Source organism: Leucoraja erinacea, chromosome 31, assembly GCF_028641065.1.
Source record: "Leucoraja erinacea ecotype New England chromosome 31, Leri_hhj_1, whole genome shotgun sequence".
NCBI lineage: Eukaryota > Metazoa > Chordata > Chondrichthyes > Rajiformes > Rajidae > Leucoraja > Leucoraja erinaceus.
Window position 1 is genome coordinate 3,936,534 of NC_073407.1, and position 23,647 is coordinate 3,960,180.

General features: G+C 44.7%; 1 protein-coding gene across 1 annotated transcript in view; it reads left to right on the plus strand.

Annotated features, from left to right (window-relative positions):
* Nucleotides 1–23,647, plus strand: part of garnl3 (GTPase activating Rap/RanGAP domain like 3) — a 266,990-nt gene that overhangs the window by 75,042 nt on the left and 168,301 nt on the right. The window contains exon 3 of the mRNA XM_055659725.1: nt 11,997–12,071. Coding sequence (XP_055515700.1) covers nt 11,997–12,071 — 75 coding nt within the window. The remainder of the gene's footprint in view (nt 1–11,996; nt 12,072–23,647) is intronic.

Sequence of the window (23,647 nt, forward strand, 5' to 3'; positions counted from 1 at the left end):
CACCATTGCAGAAGTCGAAAGGCTTTCCTTATACACCGACCTGTTGGCAAAGAAGTTTAGTCTAGAGATACACCGCGGAAACAGGCCCTTCGGCCCACCATGTCCGCGCCGACCAGTGATCACCCCATACACTAGCATTATCCTACATACACTAGTGACAATTTACGATTTTACCAAGCCGATTAACCTACAAACCTGTACGTTTTTCGAGTGTGTGATGAAACCGGAGCACCCCGAGAAAACCCACGCGTGTTTTTTAAGATTTTTAAACCTTAATAACTTTTAAAATATATCATTGATCGGAACAAAACTTGTTGCCCTTTTAGCACAGGAGAATGGTGAGTAAGGTGGCAAAAAAAATCGTAGCGCTATCCTGTACTGGTTTTGCGGGAATAGAAACAAATGCAAAAAGGGAACTGCACAAGATCAGAGTTTTAGTTATGTATGTACATCGATAGAGTTACAATAATATGAACAATAGAAAATAATATCAACAAACCCGCCTCCTTAATATAAAGTAACACAAATATTCTTAAATACTGAATATTAAATACTATTTTACAATCCTGTTAAGGATTCATTCCACCCCCCGCGGTGCCCAGCGGTCCCGGAAATTCCCTAGAGTGCCCGTGGACAGCGTGGCTTCCCTCTCTAGTACAACCCGGGCACGGACGTAACCCGGGGAAATGGGCAGGCAGCTGGCTCGGGCAGAGTCCTCTTCCGCCTGGCGCCGTGACTCGTGGATGGCCAGCATGGCCAGGCCCAGGAGCAAACCAACCAGGACATCCTCGGCCCCACCCTCTCCCCTACGCACTGGGTCCCAAAGCCATCTTGACATCAGGTATGGGTGGCAGTGGTGAGTCCAGCTACTCATTCAATTTTAGCTTTTAGTTTTAGAGATACAGTGCGGAAACAGGCCCTTCGGCCCACTGAGTCCGCACCGACCAGCGATCCCCGCACACTAACACAATCTGACACACACTAGGGACAGTTAAGAAAAACACTTTTATACTAAACCAACTAACTTGTACGTCTTTGAATTGTGGAAGGAAACCGAAGATCTCGGTGTAAACTCACGCGGTCACGGGGAGAATGTACAAACTTCGTACAGACAGCACCAGTAATAATAGTAATAATAATATATTTTATTGTCAAAGCACAGAGGTACAATGAGATTTGGTATGCAACTTCCATCTGATGTAATAACTTAATTAGCTAAAAACTTAGACACCCAGAGAAACAAGAAAAAAAAAACCCAGTTAAAGCAGTATAAAGTGCAAATAGGTCTGTGCCGGATCGATGTGCGAAGTGACCATCCGAGGGAGACAGTTCATGGTGGGGGGGGGCACTCATCAGGGCCGGTTCAGAGCAGCAATAGCTCTGGGGATGAAGCTGTTCCTAAGTCTGGAGGTGCGGGCGTAGAAGGCCTTGTAACGTCTGGTGGATAGTAGAAGTTTGAACAGACTATTGCAAGGGTGTGAGGAGTCTTTATGAATGCTGAAGGCCTTCCTGAGGCACCTTGTATTGTAGATGCCCTCCAATTATCTGTGTCCCAATTACCTTCTGCGCTCTGTGGACGACCCGCTGAAGAGCTCTCCTCTCCGTCAGGATTGAACCCGGGTCTCCGGCGCTGTAAGGCAGCAACTCTACCGCTGCGCAACCGTGCTGCACTTGCCCCAGTCAGCACTGTTAAACATGCTAAATAGTAAAGACAATGTGTGCCCCTGAAATCAGACGGTAATGATCCATTATGTATTCTGCAGCTGTGTCCTCTATCACATCTGTCTTCTGTGTCTCTGGTTCGGGGTTTTAATTTTGAGGCATTTCAAGATGAGAAAAAGTTCCTATCTAAACATTTAGATTGAAGATTTAGTGCACCAACCTATCTCCAGGCTTTGTTGCCATGGTTTCAAATGTCTGAAGTTTTCCAACTCCGATGCAGTCTTTGTAATGGAGAAAAAACTCGTAGTTATCAAACATAATGTTCTGGGCGTTTATCTACGATCAGAGATCTTGTCCATTCTACCCATAGTCATAACCTTGTCCACCCCATCTATAGTTATAAATAGTTATAAAAGTTGTCTGTTTAGTTTAGTTTGGAGATACAGCGCGGAAACAGGCCCTTCGGCCCACCGAGTCCGTGCCGACCAGTGATAATCCGCACACTAGCACTATCCCACACGCACCAGGGAGAATTTTGACATTTATGCCAAGCCAATTAACCTACATATCGGTACGACTTTGGAGTGTGGGGGGAAACCAAAGATCTCGGAGAAAACCCACGTAGGTCACGGAGAGAACGCACAAACTCCGTACAGGCAGCACCTGTAGTCGGGATCGAACCCGGGTCTCTGGTGCCGTAAGGCAGCAACTCTACCGCTGCGCCACCGTGCCGTGGTGATTACATTTATATCATTGTCATCTCAGTTTCCCAATGGAGTGGTGGACTCGGTCCGGTCCATCATGGACACAGCCGTCCCCACCACCAAAAGCATCTACACCAGTCCCTGCCTGAAGGTGGTGGCATCTATCATCAATGTTCCCCACCATCCAGGCCATGCCCTCTTCTCACGCCCACCGTCGGGCAGGAGGTACACGAGCCTGAAGTCCCACACTACCCTAATCCTACCTCAGCAATGCAACGCTATGCACCACCTCTTGCATTACCTTTTGTTGATCTAACTTCTTGTTGTTTTGCTTTTTTGTTCTTCCCATTGGCATGTAAAACCCACGTCTGACTAATACTGTGACGTATTGACTGTCGGTGTACTACTGAAACTGCTGCAAGGAAGATTGTACCTGTACCTCATCATACCTGTGCAGGTGACAAGAAACTCAACTTACATAGAAACATAAAAACATACAAATTAGGTGCAGGAGAGGCCATTTGGCCCTTCGAGCCAGAACCGCCATTAATTGTGATCATTGCTGATCATCCCCAATCAATAACCCGTGCCTGCCTTCTCCCCATATCCCTTGATTCCACCAGCCCCTAGAGCTCTATCTAACTCTCTCTTAAATCCATCCAGTGGTTTGGCCTCCACTGCCCTCTGTGGCAGGGAATTCCACAAGTTCACAACTCTCTGGGTGAAAAAGTTTTTGACTTTTGTTCCCTTATTGAATAAGTTTTTTTTTTTTCCTATTGTCACGGTTTACTCTCAGTTCAATTTTAGAGATTTGGGATATTTGGATACCTCTGGAGTTTAGAAGGATGAGGGGGTGACCTCATTGAAACTTACCGAACAGTGAAAGGCCTGGATAGAGTGGATGTGGAGAGAATGGTTCCACTGGTGGGAGAGTCTAGGACCAGAGGGCACTGCCTCAGAATAAAAGGACGTACCTTTAGAAAGAAGATAAGGATAAATGTCTGTAGTCGGAGGGTGGTGAATCTGTGGAACTCATTGCCACAGATGGCTGTGGAGGCCGTCGATGGATATTTTTAAGGTGGAGATTGATAGATTTTTGACTAGTACGGATGTCAGGGAGAAGGCAGGTGAATGGGGGTGAGAGGGAGAGATAGATCAGCCCTGATTGAATGGCGGAGTAGACTTGATGGGCCGATTGGCCTAATTCTGCTCCTAGAGCCCGTGAATTTATGAGCTCATGAAAATGTAGTGAGGTAATATTCAGCCACGATCTTATTGAATGGTGGAGTGAACACGAGAAGCTAAATAGTTACTCCTGAATTTATTGCTGGTTATTATGTTTTTTTATTATTTTCTACTGTCATCTGCCAATCATTATTACACTACCTATTCTGCTCAATTAAAATAGAGCAGGAAAAATAATCACATTTGTAGCAACCGTGTAGAAAATCAATTTTATTCCAACGGAAGAGAAATCAAATTGACAAGAACAACTGGAATGTTCACTCACCAAACTGTACAGTCTGAAAAATAAATCACTGTCTTCCCTCTTTTAGAAACATAGAAACATAGAAAAATAGGTGCAGGAGTAGGCCATTCGGCCCTTCGAGCCTGCACCGCCATTTAATATGATCATGGCTGAGTATCCCATCCCTGCCTTCTCTCCATACCTCCTGATCCCTTTAGCCACAAGGGCCACATCTAACTCACTCTTAAATATAGCCAATGAACTGGCTTCAACTACCCTCTGTGGCAGAGAGTTCCAGAGACTCACCACTTTACAACAGCAATGTACCTGACTGAGTTTCTGGGCATTCTGTCACTATTTGCTCTTGGATGGCAATAGCGAGCTTGTAGAGTTGCTTCCTCACAGCAAAGATACACACACCATTTTGGAGTAACTCAGCAGGGACAAGCAGCATCCCTGGAGAGGAGGGACGGGTGACGTTTCGGGTCGAGACCCTTCTTCGGACTCTGAAGTCTGAAGTTTGAAGAGGGGTTGCGACCCGAAACGTCACCCGTTCCATCTCCCCAGAGATGCTGCCTGTCCCGCTGAGTTACTCCAGCATTTTGTGTCTATCTTTGGCGTAAACCAGCATCTACGCATTTCATCTACTGCCTCACAGCGCCAGGGATATCGGTTCAATCCTGACCTCGGGTGCTGTCTGTGTGGAGTTTACACGTTCTCCCTGTGACCGCGTGGGTTTCCTCCGGGTGCTCTGGTTTCCTCCCACATCCAAAACACGTGCGGGTTTGTAGGTTAATTGGCTTCTGTACAGTGTGCCCTAGTGTGTCATGAGTGGTAGTGGAAGGGTCTCTGGCACTGTGAGGTATCATCTCCACCAGCTGCACCACTGTACCACCCAACCGGTTCACAAATTCTGTACCATATTGAATAAAACATGAAAACTGCTGGAAAATGCTTAAAAAAACAAATATATTAAACCGAGCTCAAGCAAAGACTGCAATTCCACTGAAATCTATCTCTCCCCTCTCCGTTCTTCCTCTCCATTCAAAAGCACGGAGTACCTGGAAATGTACCCAGTTCTAGTCTGATACATGTGTAGGAAAGAACTGCAGATGCTGGATTAAATCGAAGGTGGCCACAAAATGCTGGAGTAACTCAGCGGGACAGGCAGCAATCTGGAGAGAAGGAATGGGCGACGTTTTGGGTCAAGCCCCATTTTCAGACTCACCTAGCTGATACATGTTCTGTGAAGGGCTGTTTAGGTTTAAATTTATTATTGTCAAGTATACCAAGGTACAGCGAAAAGCCTTGTTCCGCACGCTATCCAAACATATCACATGGTACCTAAATACAATCCAGTCAAACTCAAGTACAATCGGTAGAGCAAAGGGGAAGATACAGAGTGCAGAATATAGTTCTCAGAATTGTAGCGCACCAGTTTCAGAGACAAAGTCCAATGTCCACAATGGGGTAGAGGTGAATCGCACAGTACCCTAGCTCATGGAAGGACTGTTCAGAAGGCTGTTAACAGAGGATAAGAAGCTGTTCCTAAGTCTGGTGGTGCGCGCTTTCAAGATTTTGTACCTTCTGCTGGATGGCAGCAGGGAGAAGGAGGAATGACCGGGGTGGGACAAGTCTTTGTGGGAACGAACTGCAGATGCGGGTTTACACCGAAGATAGACACAAAATGCTGAGTTACTCCGGCATCTTGTCTCTATCTGTGGTTGTGTTGGCTGCTTTCCCGAGGCAGCGTGAAGTGTAGATGGAGTCGATGGTGGGGAGTCTGGTCTGTGTGATGTCTAGTACTGGGGACCCTGCAAAGATCAGACAGAATAACGAGGCTAACCTCCTGCGAGCAAGCTGGGGAATTGTGTCAGCCTGCTCCTGAATCTATATCCTCCCTTCATCTGCGGAGGCCAGCACGCTGAGCATTAGGCTTTTGGAAGGGTAGTTTGGCCAGCATCTCCTTGCTGTTTCTGGCAGCTTGCCGTGCTCAGCTTTGCTGCAGCCTCCCTTCAACCACAACAGAGGGGAGACTGCAGGAGTAGTCTGAAGAAAGATCCCGACCAGAAACGTCTTCTGCCCACCTCCCTCCACAGATGCTGCCTGACCGGTTGAGTTACACCAGCACTTAGTGTCTATCTTTGGTGTAAACCAGCATCTGCTGTTCCTTCCTACACACAGTGCATGCCCCAGGTGTATCAATGGCACTGAAGTGGAGATGAACGAGAGTTTCAAGCCTCTAGGTGCTGGTCCAAGCACATTGACTCTGGTGGCTGGGATAATTGGGCATGTGTCTAACGATTCACGCCAATGTCTACATGGGCACCAAAACAAGCATCCTAACTGGATGGATGGCACCTTAGTCTGACATCGGCTCTGCCCAATTCCTCATGAAATTGCAGAGAACTCCGAACTATCACAACACATCACACAGCTTACAACCCAACAGTATGAATATCGATTTCTCCAACTTCAAGTAACCCTTGCATCCCCTCTCTCTCTGTCCCTCCCCAGCCCAAGTTATTGTAATAACTTCAGTCATCTTGTTGAGTCTCATTGTCTGCAACTCATTTTCACCTAGACCACAGCTAACAATGGCCTGCCTCCTTTATCATCGTTACTTTTTTGCACATCTTACATTCATTTGTTCTACATCACCGTCTATATCTCTCCTTTCCTTTTCCCCTGACTCTCAGTCTGAAGAAGAGCCTCGATCAGAAACGTCACCCATTCCTTCTCTCCAGAGATGCTGCTTGTCCCCGCTGAGTTACTCCAGCATTTGGTGTCTATCATCAGTGTAAACCGGCATCTAGTGTCTGTAGAGATGTTTCTGTGGCCATAATATACCATGGCCTAAACGCCCATAACACCACTCCATGCCCTGCACAGTCGCGCTAAATCCTCGTGCAGCGGTTGAGTTGCCGCCTTCCAGCGCCAGAGACCCGGGTTCAATCCTGACTACGGGTGCTGTCTGTACGGAGTTTGCACGTTCTCCAGTTCAGTTCAGTTTAGTTTATTTGCACGTGAACCGTGGTGCAATAAAAAGCTTTTGTAGCTTGCTAACCAGTCAACATAAAGACATTACACGATTACAATCGATCCGTGACCACGTGGGTTTTCTCTGGGTGCTCCAGGTTCCTCCCACACTCCAAATACGTGCGGGTATGCAGGTTAATTGGTTTCTGTAAATTGCCCCTGGTGTGGAAGGTGTGAAGTGTGTAGGAAGGAACTGCAGATGCTGGTTTAAACCGAAGATAGACACAAAATGCTGGAGTAACCCAGCGGGACAGGCAGCATCTCTGGAGAGAAGGAATGGGTGACGTTTCGTGTCGAGACCCTTGTTCAGACTGGTTAGGGATAAGGGAAACGAGAGATATAGACGGTGATGTAGAGAGAAAAGAACAATGAATGAAAGATATGCAAAAAAGTAACGATGATACAGGAAATCATGGTCAATGTTAGCTGTTTGTAGGGTGAAAATGAGAAGCTGGTGCGACTATTGTGGGGGAGGGATAGAGGGAGAGGTAATGCCAGGGCTACCTGAAGTGAGAGAAATCAATATTCATACCACTGGGCTGTGAACTGCCCAAACAAAATATGAGATGCTGTTCCTCCAATTTGTGTTTAACCTCACTCTGACAATGGAGGAGACCCAGGACAGAAAGGTCTGTGTAGGAAGGGGAAGGAGAATTAAAGTGTCCGGCAACCGGGAGATCAGGTTGGTTCAGGCGGGCTGAGCGAAGGTGTTCCGCGAAACGATCGCCCAGTCTGCGTTTGGTCTCGTCGATGTATAAGAGTCCACATCTCAAACAACGGATACAGTAGATGAAGTTGGCGGACTGTTGCGAAAAGCGGCAGATCGACTGTCGGTACCTGTGATCCGGGTTGGGTACGAACTAGGATGTCTGGAACCGGCGCTGGAAGCGACGAGGCAGAAGATGGAGGCGCAGGCAAGCACCGCGAAAACACACGTGGCTGTGGTAGCGAGTCTGGGTTAATGCGTGGTCGTAGAGTCGGGAGGAATCACAGAGGGGGTGCAGCGAGAGAGGATGTTGCTGAACCCTCGTCGGAGAGAGGAGGAGACCTTCTTCAAAGTAGACACACCTTAAGGAGATTTCACAGAGGAGCAGACAACATGTGTAGGAAGGAACTGCAGATGCTGGTTTAAACTAAAGATGGACACAAAAAGCTGGAGTAACTCAGCGGGACAGGCAGCATCTCTGGAGAGAAGGAATGTGTAAGAAGGAACTACAGATGCTGGTCTAATCACACACAAATAGTGTACAGGTGATCGATGGTTGATATGGACTCGGTGGACTGAAGGGCTTTTTTCCACACTATATCGCTAAACTAAACTAAGCCCTTGATTATTTAGAGACAAAGGCATATCGAAATAAAGAAAAAGCCACAGCTGGTAGAGCTGCTTCCTCACAGCAGCAGATGCCCAGGTTCGATCCTGATGGGTTGAAGGGCCTGTTTCCACTCTGTATCACTCTGTGACTCTATAATCTCGGGTGCTGTCTGTGTGGAGTTTGGACTATTTCCCTGTGACCTGTGTGGATTTCCTCTGGGTGCTCCGGTTTCCTCCCTCATCCCAAAGATGTGCAGGTTTGTAGATTAATTGGCTTAGTATAAATGTAAATTGTCCCTCCTGTGTGTAGGATGTGTTGATGGATCGCTGGTCAGTGCGGACTTGGTGGGTCGAAGGGCCTGTTTCCGCGCTGTATTCCTAAACTAAATTAAACTAACCTAAACTAAGATTGTGTATTCACACTGAGTCTTTTGCCCAGAGTTGGGAAATTAAGAACATTGGGACATGGGTTTAAGGTGAGAGGGGAAAGATGTTGCTGACTCCAGCACGGCTGTGAGCAAGCCCAGGAGATGATGATGTGCAGGCACCTCTGGCCAGTGGTTCCACAACTAGCATCAGCACCACTCAGCCTGTTGATGGGGAAACCCAGCAGGTCAGGCAGCATCTGTGGGTGGAATGGCCAGGGTTCGTCAAAGAGTGAGTGAAGAAATATCGTCAATAATAACTCGGAGATCTTTATGAGATGGGAACTCTCATTTCAAGAATTACAGCCAAAATATCACCTGAAAGGTAATCAATATTTCAGATACCTTCAAATTCGAGACTATCTGAAAACATATACCCAAGACTACCAAACTCTGCTGCCCGATATACTAGACGAATGTATGAATAGAAATTCGGAGTCAAACAAGTTAACATCATATTTGTATAAAACCATTTTAAATATAGAAATCCCATCATCAGAAGTAATTAGAAAAACCTGGGAAGAGGAACTCGGCCTAAAAATTCTAAAAGACAGATGGGAAGAAAACGTTTTATATAGACACAATTGTTCGATTAACGTTAGACATTCATTTTTTCAATTTAAAATACTGCATAGACTCTACTATTCAATGTCTAAACTGAATAAGATCTTTCCAAATGTATCTCCTCTTTGTGATAAAAGTCTCCTTCAGGAAGCAACTATAACACGTGTTTAAGAAGGAACTGCAGATGCTGGAAAATCGAAGGCACACAAAAAAGCTGGAGAGACTCAGCAGGTGCAGCAGCATCTATGCTGCATCAGCAAAGATGCTGCTGCACCCGCTGAGTTTCTCCAGCTTTTTTGTGTACCAGCAACTATAACACATTCCTTCGCCTCTTGCATAAAATTGCATAATTTTTGGAGAGGAATTTTTGAAATTCTCTCAAAAACACTAAAAACAAAATTGGAGCACGACACGGAATTGATTATTCTAGGTACGTCAGAAGCCTGCTCTGAGCTATCATTATTTCAAAGACACTTCCTTAATTATGGCCTGATAACGGCAAAAAAACGAATACTCAAATTTTGGAAACATACATCTGTACCTACTCTTAAAATGTGGATCACAAACATGTCTGAGACGCTACATCTTGAAAATATTAGACTTGTCTTAGCAGAAAAACCAGAGCATTTTTCGAAGACATGGACACCATTCATTGATTTATTACAAGGATAGTAGGGTAGAACACAACTTTGGTGTTAAATCTAATTACGGGTTGGGTGATGGGTGGGGAAGGATGCGAGGCAGCTATATCATCACTTCTTTTTTTCCTTTCTTTTTTGTCTTTATATTTCTCTATTCCTTCCTTATTTCGTTTGACTTACTCACTCTTTGGCTCCACCATTTGGTAGTCTAGGGGTTCTGTCATTGCACATCCACTTTTTCTCTCTTTTGCTTTTTCTCTCTTCTTTTTTCTTAACAATGGCGAAAAGTCAAACTTGAAGCTGTACAATAACTGTATAATGTCATATGCCGCTGGTTATATTTTTGTACACTGGCTTCTAATAATAAAAAAAGAAATATCGTCAAAGACCCAGCGCATGACTTTAGAAACGGCGCCAAATCTGGTGACTCAAAAGGGGATGTCACTGTTTTTTTTGCACATTTGACAATAATGCACCTGTTGTGAAGGGACTCCCTAAGATTGCACGGTTGTCTTTCAATATACGTTGGAATGATTTACTTCTCTACGACCCTATGGCGGTTTATCTGCGGTTTACAGGACGGCACAGCACTAGAGTTGCTGCCTTACAGCGCCAGGAACCCGGGTTCGATCCCAACTATGGGCGCTTGCCTGTGCGGAGTTTGTACGTTCTCCTCATGACCGCTTGGGTTTTCTCCGAGATCTTCGGTTTCCATAATACTCCAAAGACGTGCAGGTTTGTGGGTTAGTTGGCTTGGTATAAGTGTAAATTGTCCCTAGTGTGTGAAGGATAGTGTTATTGTGCAGAGATCGCTGGTAGGCACAGACTCGGTGGGCCGATGGGCCAGTTTCTCTGCTGTATCTCGAAACTATACTAATCCAAATGTCAGTCCACTGACGGGACTCCTGAGGCAGTGGGCTGTTTAAATCACTAACAGCAGCAGCTTAGAAGAGACGGCATTTTTTAGAATCTCTGGCCATGGCGGCTCGCAGGATAGAGGGCCAGTATGGGAATGGGAAGGGGGGTTTAGTTTAGTTTAAAGATACAGAGCAGGTAAGAATGTCATTGGTACATTTCCCAATTAAACAATCTTGACTCCCTTGTCCCTTAAAGTTGCTCCATCCAAAGTCCAACTTCTCATGATTATACTCCAGTATTGGGCAGTCATGGTGGCGCAGCGGTAGAGTTTCTGCTTTACAGCGAATGCAGCGCCAAAGACCCAGGTTCAATCCCGACCACGGGTGCTGTCTGTAAGGAGTTTGCACGTTCTCCCCGTGACCTGCGTGGGATTTCTCCGAGATCTTCGGTTTCTTCCCACACTACAAAGACGTGCAGGTTTGTAGGTTAATTGGCTTGGTAAATGTAAAAAATTGTCCCTAGTGGGTGTAGAGTAGTGTTAATGTGCGGAGATCGCTGGTCAGCGCGGACCCGTTGGGCCGAAGGGCCTGTTTCCGTGCTGTATTTCTAAACTAAACCTCTGCCCTCTGGATATTGTTTTGATTTACAAGGGATGCATCAGATTGAGTTCAGTTTAGTTTACGTTTAAGAAAGAACTGCAGATGCTGAAGAAATTGAAGGTAGACAAAAAGCTGGAGAAACTCAGTGGGCGAGGCAGCATCTATGGAGCAAAGGAATGGGTGACGTTTTGGGTCAAGACCCTTCTTCAAACTGATGTGGGGGTGGGGGAGGGGTGGGAATTCAACCGCACATCAGTCTGAAGATGGGCTCGACCCGAAATGTCACCCATTCCTTCGTTCCATAGATGCTGCCTCAGCCGTTCAGTTTAGTTTAGTGTCACGTGTACCGAGGTACAGGGAAAAGCTTTTTGTCGCGTGCTATCCAGTCAGCGGAAAGACAATACCTGATTACAATCGATCCATTCACAGTGTACGGATACATGTATGGATATTTTATTTTAAATTTAATTTTATTTTATTTTTATTTTCCATTTTTCCTTCCGCCCACAATATTTAATATGTAAAAAAATATGTGATTCTGTTCCATTCTGTTTATAGTTTGTTTAGTTGTTTGTTTGTTTGTTTTTTGGCCACTTTTCATTTCACTGCACATCTCGTATGTGTATGTGACGAATAAACTTGTCTTGACTTGATGACGTTGAATATGAATATTCCTCCACCTTGTAATCACTGCTGACATTTTCCTTTTGCCGTCCTGCAGCTTATCTCCAGCGATGCTGACGGAGCCATACAGAGAGCAGGGAGGTTCCGCGTGGAGAACGGGTCGAGCGATGAGGTAGGCTGAGAATCTGCTCCTGTTCCCCTGTGGCTGTGGTCTCAGTTGGGCAGTCTGCACATGCAGAGGCCTATTCTTGTCACGTGTACCAAGGGTCCACTTGAGATGGTCACCGGAGCTGGGATAATGGGAGCCGCTGACTGGTGGTGTCTGCTCTCTCCGAACAAAGCAGGTGCCCCATAGAAACATGGACACTTAGAAAATAAGTGCCTTTCGGCCCTTCGGGGGAGATAAGGTAAAATGCCATGGCCATTTCTTATGGGTAAGAGAATCAGAGGGCAGAGGATTAAGGAGAGAGAGAGGGGAAAGATTTAAAAAGGACCCGAGGGTGGCGGGTATCTGGAATGTTACCTCCAGGTTCAAGAACAGTTTCTTCCCACCAATCATCCGGCTCGTAAGGAATAGGAGTGTAATGAATGAATGAATGAATAAGTTTATTGGCCAAGTATGGACACATACAAGGAATTTGCCTTGGTGCTCCGCTCGCAAAGTAACAACACGATGTACAGTAAACAATTAAGAATAAAACAGAAAACATTAAACATTAATAATAAAATATATTTTAAACATGTGAATTACATAAAATACCAGAGCAAAAGGAAGGTACAGATTTTTGGTTATTGAGTAGAGCTACTACTCGTGGAAGAAAAGCTGTTTTTATGTCTGGCTGTGGCAGCTTTGACAGTCCGGAGTCGCCTTCCAGAGGGAAGTGATTCAAAGAGTTTGTGGCCAGGGTGAGAGGGGTCAGAGATGATCTTACCCGCTCGCTTCCTGGCCCTTGCAGGGTATGGGGAAGAAGGGGAATGGGGAAAAAGGTTGCAGGTCATTCGGGCCATTCGGCCCATCACGTCTACTCCGCCATTCAATTATGCCTGATCTATCTCTCCTTCCTAACCCCATTCTCCTGCCTTCTCCCCATAACCTCTGACACCTGCACTAATGAAGAATCTGTCAATCTCCGGCTCCTGAAACACCTGCCCCAGCACTGAACCTGCGCACTTTGCTTTTACACTGTCATAGCCTGCTTAACTTAGAATAACTGCTAATTCATAGCATGTTTATTTGTTCTTGTTGCGCCTAATGTGCCGGTAAAGATGCAGCTAGCAAGATGTTTACTGCACCGAATCATACGGAGTGCGTATGCCAAATGACCCCGCTTGATATTGGATTTGGTCAGCATGCGCAAGGTGGGCCGAAGGGCCTATTTCTGTGCCGCATAACTCTATAACTATGATTCTGATTAAATGAATCTGACGTAAAAAGCTAGAATTTTACGAGGATGTTGCCAGGACTCGAGGGCCTGAGCTATAGGGAGAGGTTGGGCAGGGTAGGACTTTGATCCTTGGAGCGCAGGAGGCTGAGGGGGTGAACTTATAGAGGTGTATAAGATCATGAGGGGATTAAATAGGGTGAATGCACAGTCTATTACCCAGGGGGACCAAGAACCAGAGCACTTAGGTTTTAGAGAAGGGGAAAGAGTTAATAGCAACCTAAGGAGCAACATTTCCACCCAGTGGGTGATACGTGTATGGAAAGATCTGCCAGTAGAGATAGTTGAGGCAAGTAGTATAATAATATTTCGGGCAGCACAGTGGCGCAGTGGTAGAGTTGCTGCCTTACAGCCCCAGAGACTCGGGTTCAATTCTGAATACGGGTGTTGTCTGTGTGGAGTTTGTACGTTCTCTCGGTGACCTCGTGGGTTTTCTTCAGGAGCTCTGGTTTCCTCTCACATTCTAAAGAGCTGCAGGTTTGTAGATTGTGTGCAAGAAGGAACTGCAGATGCTGGTTTAAACTGAAGATAGACCCAAGTAATTCAGGTGGACAGGGAGCATCTCAGGAGAGAAGGAATGAATGTGTGACTTTTCAGGTCGAGACCCTTCTTCAGTCTGACGGGGGGTCTCGACCTGAAACATCACACATTCCTTCTCTCCAGAGATACTGCCTGTCCCGCTGAGTTGCTCCAGGTTTGTAGATTAATTATCTTCTGTAAATTATCCCTAGTGTGTGTAGTGGTGTAGGGGTGATCGTTGGTCAGTGTACACTCGGTCAGTCTCAAGGCTTGCTTGCACTCTGTAGCTCTAAACTAAACTAAACATTTAAAATAAACTTGGACCGTGACGTGGATCGGACATTTTTGGAGGGATATGGGCCAATTGCAGGCATTAGGGACTCGGTATAGAAGTGTGAAAATGCACACCAACAGATTCGGGGACAGTACCTTCCCAGCTGTTATCAGGCAACTGAATCATCCAACCACAACCGATGGTGTTCGGCAAAACAGTCGCAGAGTCTCTGCTTGGTCTCGCCGATTTACAGGAGGCCACATCGGGAACACCAGGTGCAGTAGATGAGGTTAGTAGAGGTGTACGTGAACCTCTGTCTCACCAGGAAGGACTGCTGGGATCCCTGGATGGAGGTGAGGGAGGAGGTATAGGGACAGGTGTTATATCTCCTGTGGTTGCAGGGGAAAGTACCTGGGGCGGGGGTAGTTTGGGTGGGAAGGGAGAGCCAATCAAGGAGTTACAGAGGGAACGGTGTCTGCGGAGGGTGGGAAGGGGCGGGGATGGGAAGATGTGACTGGTGGTGGGATCATGTTGGAGATGACGGAAATGTTGGTGGGTGATGTGTTGGACGTGGAGGCAGGTGGGTGATCTAACCACGTTGTAGCTATCCTTGACATTTCTCCACCATGAGACCAGCTCTGTTCTGGGGCCATTAGTTAAAGCCCTGTCCCACTTACGTGTCCTTGGCACGCAAATTACACGACCTCGTTGTCACATTGAGGAGCACGGGCATCGTGTGGCTGCGTGTGGGCTGGTCCCACTGAGAAGGGCGGAGGGGTATGGAGTTGTGGACGGTACGTGCGGCGCTCTGGAATTTTGTACCGAACAAAATCTTCGCGCGCAAATCTTGCGGTCGCACGCAGGCGTCTTGACGTCGTACGCGTAGCGCGTGGCGTTACGTGATGACGTCACTGCGCGATGCCATGCGACGCCCAAAATCAGTCGGCCCGCCTTTTTCGCGTCAGCAATAAAAGCGCGCGCGATTTGAAAATCCTCACCGCGCTCACCACGTTTCTTGCCAAAACGCCAAGGATCATGGGATTTGTCAATGGTTACTCGCTATAAAGAAAAAGCGACGAAACGAAGCGCTGCCTGTACAAAACTGTGTATAAATTCTTATCTTTATTCGGGATTTATGTGTAAAAATACATTTAATCTGAAGAACAGGAGTGCCAGGTAGCGGGAGAGCAGGGTGTAACAGCGAGAGGGGGGGGGGGGGGGGGGGGGGCAGATGTGAGTGCAAGACAGGAGGAGAGGCTGGACCGGTGGAGAGGTCTGACGAAGGGTCTCGACCCGAAACGTCGCCTGTTCCTTCGCTCCACAGATGCTGCCTCACCCGCTGAGTTTCTCCAGCATTTCTATCCGCATCCTATGCACTAGGTACAGTGTGCGATTTTACTGAAGCCAATTAACCTACATACCTGCACATCTTTGGAATGTGAGACCAAACAGGAGCACCCGGAGAAATCCCACGCAGGTCACGGGGAGAACGTGCAAACTCCGTACAGACAGCACCCGTGGTCGGAATGGAACCCGGGTTTAATGGCGCTGTGAGGCAGCAACTCTACCGCTGCGCCACCGTGCCGCCTCTCCCTTGTGAGCAGGAGAGGAATTCAGTTTGAGTCCTGGGAAACAATTATCCTTTAATTATCACAGTGACGGCTGATTAATTTGTCTGGCTGCTGTCGGGCCCTGGTTGTGTGCAGATTGGCTGCCTGCCCACAATGCGGCCCCACCTCACAAGTAGTTCTTTGGCTCTCGTCCCAAACATAGAAACATAGAAACATAGAAATTAGGTGCAGGAGTAGGCCATTCGGCCCTTCGAGCCTGCACCGCCATTCAATATGATCATGGCTGATCATCCAACTCAGTATCCCATCCCGTACCTGCCTTCTCCCCATACCCTCTGATCCCCTTAGCCACAAGGGCCACATCTAACTCCCTCTTAAATATAGCCAATGAACTGGCCTCGACTACCCTCTGCGGCAGAGAGTTCCAGAGATTCACCACTCTCTGTGTGAAAAAAGTTCTTCTCATCTCGGGTTTAAAGGATTTCCCCCTTATCCTTAAGCTGTGACCCCTTGTCCTGGACTTCCCAAACATCGGGAACAATCTTCCTGCATCTAGCCTGTCCAACCCCTTAAGAATTTTGTAAGTTTCTATAAGATCCCCTCTCAATCTCCTAAATTCTAGAGAGTATAAACCAAGTCTATCCAGTCTTTCTTCATAAGACAGTCCTGACATCCCAGGAATCAGTCTGGTGAACCTTCTCTGCACTCCCTCTATGGCAATAATGTCCTTCCTCAGATTTGGAGACCAAAACTGTACGCAATACTCCAGGTGTGGTCTCACCAAGACCCTGTACAACTGCAGTAGAACCTCCCCCTGCTCCTATACTCAAATTATGTTGCTATGAAAGCTAACATACCATTCGCTTTCTTCACTGCCTGCTGCACCTGCATGCCTACTTTCAATGACTGGTGTACCATGACACCCAGGTCTCGCTGCATCTCCCCTTTTCCTAGTCGGCCACCATTTAGATAATAGTCTGCTTTCCTGTTTTTGCCACCAATATGGATAACCTCACATTTATCCACATTATACTGCATCTGCCAAACATTTGCCCACTCACCCAGCCTATCCAAGTCACCTTGCAGTCTCCTAGCATCCTCCTCACAGCTAACACTGCCCCCCAGCTTAGTGTCATCTGCAAACTTGGAGATATTGCCTTCAATTCCCTCATCCAGATCATTAATATATATTGTAAATAGCTGGGGTCCCAGCACTGAGCCTTGCGGTACCCCACTAGTCACTGCCTGCCATTGTGAAAAGGATCCGTTTACATGTAAAGGAGGCAATCCAACTCCCTTCATAAGTCCAATTCAAACTGGCTTTGAGAAGAAATGAGGAGAGAAAGACCATGTTTTTTTTGGACTCGTACCTGAAGACCGACCGGAAAAAGACAAATACTTACTGAATATATTGACGGTGGCTGGTAAAAAAACTCTCACAAAGAACTGGTTATCACAGGAGAGTCCAACTCCAAATGCATGGATGGACATCACAATGGATATTTATAAAATGGAGAAAGTAACAGCATATGTTAACTTTAAACTGGATTTATTTGTGTCACGCTGGGAAAACTGGGTTAACTATGTAACGCCCCTATGTTAGGCCAGACTTTATTTTTTACAAATTTTTGATTATACGGTTAAGAAAAGATCACTCCCTAAGTGTTCATAGTTTTTACTGTGTTCTTGTTTCTATATTTGTTTTGTACATATCTCAAAAAGAGGCAATTCAAGACAAATATAAGTGGATGATGTATACATATAGCATGACGGTAGACAAAAGTGCTGGAGAAACTCAGCGGGTGAGGCAGCATCTATGGAGTGAAGGAAATAGGCAACGTTTCGGGCCGAAACCCTTCTTCAGACTGAGCTTGTCTACCTACGGTTTTCCAGCATCTGCAGTTCCTTCTTATACATGTAGCATATACCTGAAACCCGTTTTATGGAAATGTGTTTGCTGCGGAATGCCAATAAAAGAGTGTATTAAAAAAAAGAGAAGAAATGTCACAACAGATTGTGCTGTAGCAGAGTAGATTTAAAAAAATAGGCCATGTTGACATCGAGTGACACAGTGTGGAAACAGGCCCTTCGGCCCAACTTGCCCACACTGACCAACGTGCCCCATCCACACTAGTCCCACCTGCCGACGTTTGGCCCACATCCCTCTAAACCTGTCCTATACATGCACCTGGCTAATTGTTTCTTAAAGTTTGCAATAGTCCCAGCCTCAACTACCTCTTCTGGCAGCTCGTTCTATACGCCCACCACCTTTTGTGTGTGAAGGTTACCCCTCAGATTCCTATGTTTGAGAAGGAACTGCAGATGCTGGAAAAATCGAAGATAGACAAAAATGCTGGAGGAAACTCAGCGGGTGAGGCAGCATCCATGGAGTGAAGGAATAGGTGACGTTTCACTCGAAACGTCACCTATTCCTTCTTCGAAGGGTCTCGACCCGAAACGTCACCTATTCCTTCACTCCATGGATACTGCCTCAATCTACCTCAATCTTTCCCCCCTCACCTTGAACCTATGTCCTCTGGTTCTCAATTCCCCTACTCTAATAATAATAATAATACATTTAATTTATGGGCGCCTTCCAAGAGTCTCAAGGACACCTTACAAAAATTTAGCAGGTAGAGGAAAAACATGTAAGGGGAATGAAATAAATAGTAGAGACATGACTAGTACACAAGGTAAATGCAGAATTCAATACAAAACACAGTATGAGGCAATTAATGCACAGATGAAAAGGGAGGGGGACGTGGAGCTAAGGATAGGCAGAGGTGAAGAGATGGGTTTTGAGTCTGGACTGGAAGATGGTGACGGACACGGAATTACGGATCAGTTGGGGGAGCGAGTTCCAGAGCCTGGGAGCTGCCCCCAAAACTGAGGACTTTGGATGGAGAGGAGACATTTTTGTCAACCTGAATCTTGGTGGAGGGCTTTGTAGGTGAGGACCCCTCACCTTGGCCAGGATTTGGTGTGGGTGGTGAGTCAGGCGGGTGCTCTGGTTAGGTGGAGCTGATGCAAAGTCCCCTACTGAAGGCATGGGCAGCAGAAGAGATTCTGCACATCTACCCAATCTGTTCCTCTCATGATTTTGTACACCTCTATAAAATAACTCCGTCACAGCCTGCTCAACCTCTCCCTAAAGCTCAGTCCCTCGAGCCCTGGCAACATCTTCTCTGCACCCTTTCCAGCTTGATAGCATCTTTGCTACAACACAGGGCGGCACAATGGCGCAGCGGTAGAGTTGCTGCCTTACAGTACCAGAGATCCAGGTTTGATCCTGGCTATGGGTGCTGTCTCTGCGCAGTTTGTACATTATTTTATTTTTATATTTATTGATTTTTTTAATTTTATTTTTGTTAGAAGCAATTGTACAAAAAGAAAATCATCGACATAACAGTTATACAATTTTGGGACTGCTTCAGTTTTAACATTTTATGAACTAATAACTAGATAGGAAGAAATGAAAAAGGAAAAAAAGGGAAAGAAAGAAGAAACAAAAAAGAATAGAAAAGATTTAAAGAAAAGCAAGAGAATCCCCCCCCCGCCCCGGAACTAACAAAGGTGTAAAAGAAGCGGAGATATATCCAACTACCCTTCCATATGCCCGCTCACCCGACCCTACCATCGGTTTTGAGTTTGTGTTCAACCATTATGTTGTTGAAAAAATTCAATAAAAGGAGACCATATTTTTGAAAATTGATATGGTTTGTCAGTCAAGCCTTATTGTTTCTAGATGTAGTGTCTCGGTCATTTCTGTGATCCACATCTTCACTGTGGGGACTGTTATCTTTTTCCAGAATTTAAGTATAAGTTTTTTCGCAGTTATTAAACCGTAGTCAAGGAAGCGTCTTTGAAATATCGTTAGATTAGGGCAGCCCTCTGACATTCCTAATATTATTAGTTTTGGATCTGGCTCCAATTGAGTTTTAAGTGTTTTAGAAATAATATTGAATATTCCTGTCCAGAAATTTTGTATTTTTATGCAGGATACAAAAGTATGTTAGGGTGGCTTTTTGAAAGCGACATTTATCACAAAGAGGAGAGACAGTTGGGAAGATCTTGTTCAGTTTGGCCTTTGAATAGTATAACCTATGCAATACTTTAAGTTATATCAGGCAGTGCCTGGCATTTAAAGAACAGTAATGTATGTATTGTAGGCTTTCATCACATATATCTTTCGAAATGGGTAAACCCAACTCGTCCTCCCATGCTGGCCTATAAATCTCAGAAGGTGGAGTGTCAATATTTAGAAGAGTGTTATAAATGTAAGATATCAACTTACTTGTATCGGCATGTCTATTCAAACATTCGTACAATATATCTGGACCCATAAGAGAGCAGTCTTCTGTATATGTTTTCACGTAATCTCGGAGTTGGAGATATCTAAAAAAATTATTGGCATTCAAGTCATATTTCTCCTGCAGTTCTTGAAAAGAGGAGAGAGTCCCCTTCTTATAGAGGTCTCCCACAGTATTGATTCCCTGATCCTTCCATTGAGCAAACACCTTATCTAAAGTAGACGGTTTAAACAAGGGATTATTTGCAATAGGAAGAAGGGGAGACATGTTTCTCAATTTTAGACTGAGTTTCAGCTGTTTCCAGATACGGATAGTAGTATGTATTATCGGATTTTGCTCATATGTTGACTTATTCAGATGTATTGGAGATAGGAGAATCGAGCCTATGCAGAAAGGCAAACAATCTTCCCTCTCCATTTTTAATCAGTTTACATGTTGACATGTGTAGATGGTTTATGCATGCAACCTATAATGTAGCTACCTCATCACCATTAACACGCCCCATCATATCAGTATAACTATGATCTCCTCCCCTTTCTTCCTCCCATTTTGTCCTGGTACGCCTGAAGGCTGGATGCAGCCAGTGCTGGGACATGTGTGCCATGTGCTATAATAAAGGCTCTAGTAAAGGCTACAGTGCGTCAGACTAAGCTCCTTTACAACATGTATCGTCCAGCCAAAAAGTTATATATTTAATATTGAGTTGCCCAGTAGTAAAAAAGAAAGTTAGGTAGAATTTATCCACCATTTTCTTTGGGTTTGCACAAATGTCTTTTATGTATTCGGTGGGGTTTGTAGCCCCAAATAAAGTTAGTAACAATAGTCAATGTTTTTAAAAAAGCTTTTAGGGAGATATATCGATATTGATTGGAATAAGTATAAAAGTTGCGGAAGGAAGATCATCTTTATGGCATTTAATCTACCAATAAGGGAGATAGGAAGTGTTTTCTAGAATTGAATATAGGTATACAGTTTAGTAATTAATGGTGGGAAGTTTGTTTCAAACAAAGAGGAGTAATTTCTAGTCACGTAAATTCCAAGATATCGAAACTTTTCAGTAACAATTCTGAAAGGAAATTGTTGGAGTTGAAAAGGGTCTTGGTCTTTTATTGGCATGGTTTCACTTTAATTCCAAATAATTCTGTATCTAGAAAAAGAACTAAATTGTTCTATAATGTTTAAAACATTTGGAATACTAACTTGGGGGTTAGTAATGTACATCATCTGCATATAACTACATTTTATTGGAGGTATATTTGGTGTTATATCCATAGATGCCTGAATGGGACCTAATACTCTCGGCAAGAGGTTCTATGGCTAAAGCAAATAACATCGGGGAGAGAGCACATTCTTGTCTGTTACCCCTAGATAAGTAAAATTTAGGTGAAAGCATTTGATTTGTCAATATTCTAGCTGTCAGATTAGTATATAAAAGCTTCACCCATAAAGTAGAGTTTTCTCCCAATTGGAATTTTTCCAACACTGTAAAAAGATAAGACCATTCCACTTGGTCGAAAGCCTTTTCTGCATCCAGTGAAATAATTATTAGATCTTTGTTTGGCATTCTCTGTGAATATATTATATTAAACAAACGTCACAAATTATAAAACGAGTGTCGTTTGGGTATAAACCCAGTTTGATCTGGATGTATTAATTTACCGATAACTAGGCTTAATCTACGAGCCAAAGTCTTAGCTAGTATCTCTGATCAGTATTTAAAAGAGCTATTGCCCTATAGGATCCAGGCTCCTCGAGATTTTTTATCTTTTTTTTTGGAATGAATGCAATAGTTGATTCAGCAAGAGTTTGTGGTAAAGTCTATTCTTTAAATGCTTGAATGTAAAGGGCTTGTAAGCGTGGAGAGATTAAATCATTACATTTTTTAATAAAATTCGTTATTAAGCCCATCCGGGCCAGGAAGTGTTTCCACTTTTCAATGATATAATAGTCTCTACAATGTCCTTTGTGGTTATCTCTGCGCCTAATTCATCCCGTTCCCCCTCATTAAAGAGATAGGAGATTGCAATTCTCAAGAAAGCTTTTCATCTTTGCAGAATCGACTGTTGTTTTTGATGAATATAATGTTTGGTAGAATTGTAAAAATCTTTCATTGATATCTTTCGGCAGTGTAAGCAAATCTCCTTTTTCTGATCTAATTTTGTGTATAGTACGATCATTCTCTAATTTGCAAAGTTGGTGTGCTAGTAGTTTATGTGGTTTATCACCAAATTCAATTTTTTTTGTTTAGTATATTGAATTACCCTAATAATTCTTGCTGAGAGAATCTGGTTTAATTTGAATTTAAGTGCAGCTATCTTATTGTGTTTTGCAATGGATGGATCAGCCGCATTTTCTAGGTCTAACTGTTTTATCTGTTTTTCTAATTCCAGTTCAGTCTTATTTGTTTTGAGATGCTTGGTATGCGATAATACAGCCTCTAACATCTATTATATATTAAAACTGTGTGGCTGCCGCCTGCCGTCCGGCGTCCGGCTGCCTTTCTGCCTTTTGATTCGTTGACGGCTGCTCCTTCCTATCAGCTTCCAACACACTTCAAAACAAAGTTGCAAGACAGGAACACTCTGAACTTTTCATTGCTGCAGCAGGCAGGGAGGTGCAATTGGAATTTATTTTTAATCCACTACTGAGGGAGGCAGGGGAGTGCTGGAATCTTACATTTGGGAACGGCTTCAGTTCCGTTGGAGGAGACGGGTGCATGGTGGAATATTGGGTTGGGGGATCACACCATTTGGGGAGCAGACCCAACGGGTCTGCACTTTGTCTAGTAGGCTTTAAAAGTTCCCCACAGCAAGGCTGGAGAAATACCAGGGGTGTCGTTTGTCTCTAAAAATGTTTTCATCTGTAGCTTCAGATAGCCACAACAACTTGCCTCAACTAGTATTTGTGGATTAAATCTCCAGCACGGCTGTTGGTTAGTCATTCCTTCCAGTTTTACAGAAAAAGTGAGGGGACAGTGATCCGAAATAATAATGTTATGATATTTTGGATTGTAGGTACAAGGGATAAGTTTGGCGTCAACCAAGAAATGTTCAATTTGTGTATAAACTTTATGAACCTGAATAGAAAGAGTATTTTCTTCCAGAAGGATTGGCGATCCACCATACGTCCCTTATGTTTGTATTGTTTATATGGGTGTTTAAAAGGTCACTTGGTTTTGATGAACTTTTCCTTTGAAGTGAAGATTTATCCATGTATTGATCTAATACACAATTTAAATTTCCCCCAATTATCAGATTATGCTGTGGATAAAGAAGGGTTTCGGCCCGAAACGTTGCATATTTCCTTCGCTCCATAGATGCTGCTGCACCCGCTGAGTTTCTCCAGCTTTTTTGTATAACTATCAGATTATGCTGACCTGAGTTTGGAATTGTATTAAATATTTCATTCAAAAATTGAGGAGCATAAATATTCACCGAGTTTGTATGTTCTCCCCATGACCGCGTGGGTTTTCTCTCTTTCTCAACTTTCTTTCTCTTCCGCCAGCCCGCGTCCCAGTGAACTCACAGATCATTTTCCTTCAACCCTCAGAGACTTCTATAACTGGACTTAGACTCCAGACTTCAGAGATAAAGCGCGGAAGCAGTCCCTTCGGCCCACTGAGTCCGCACCGA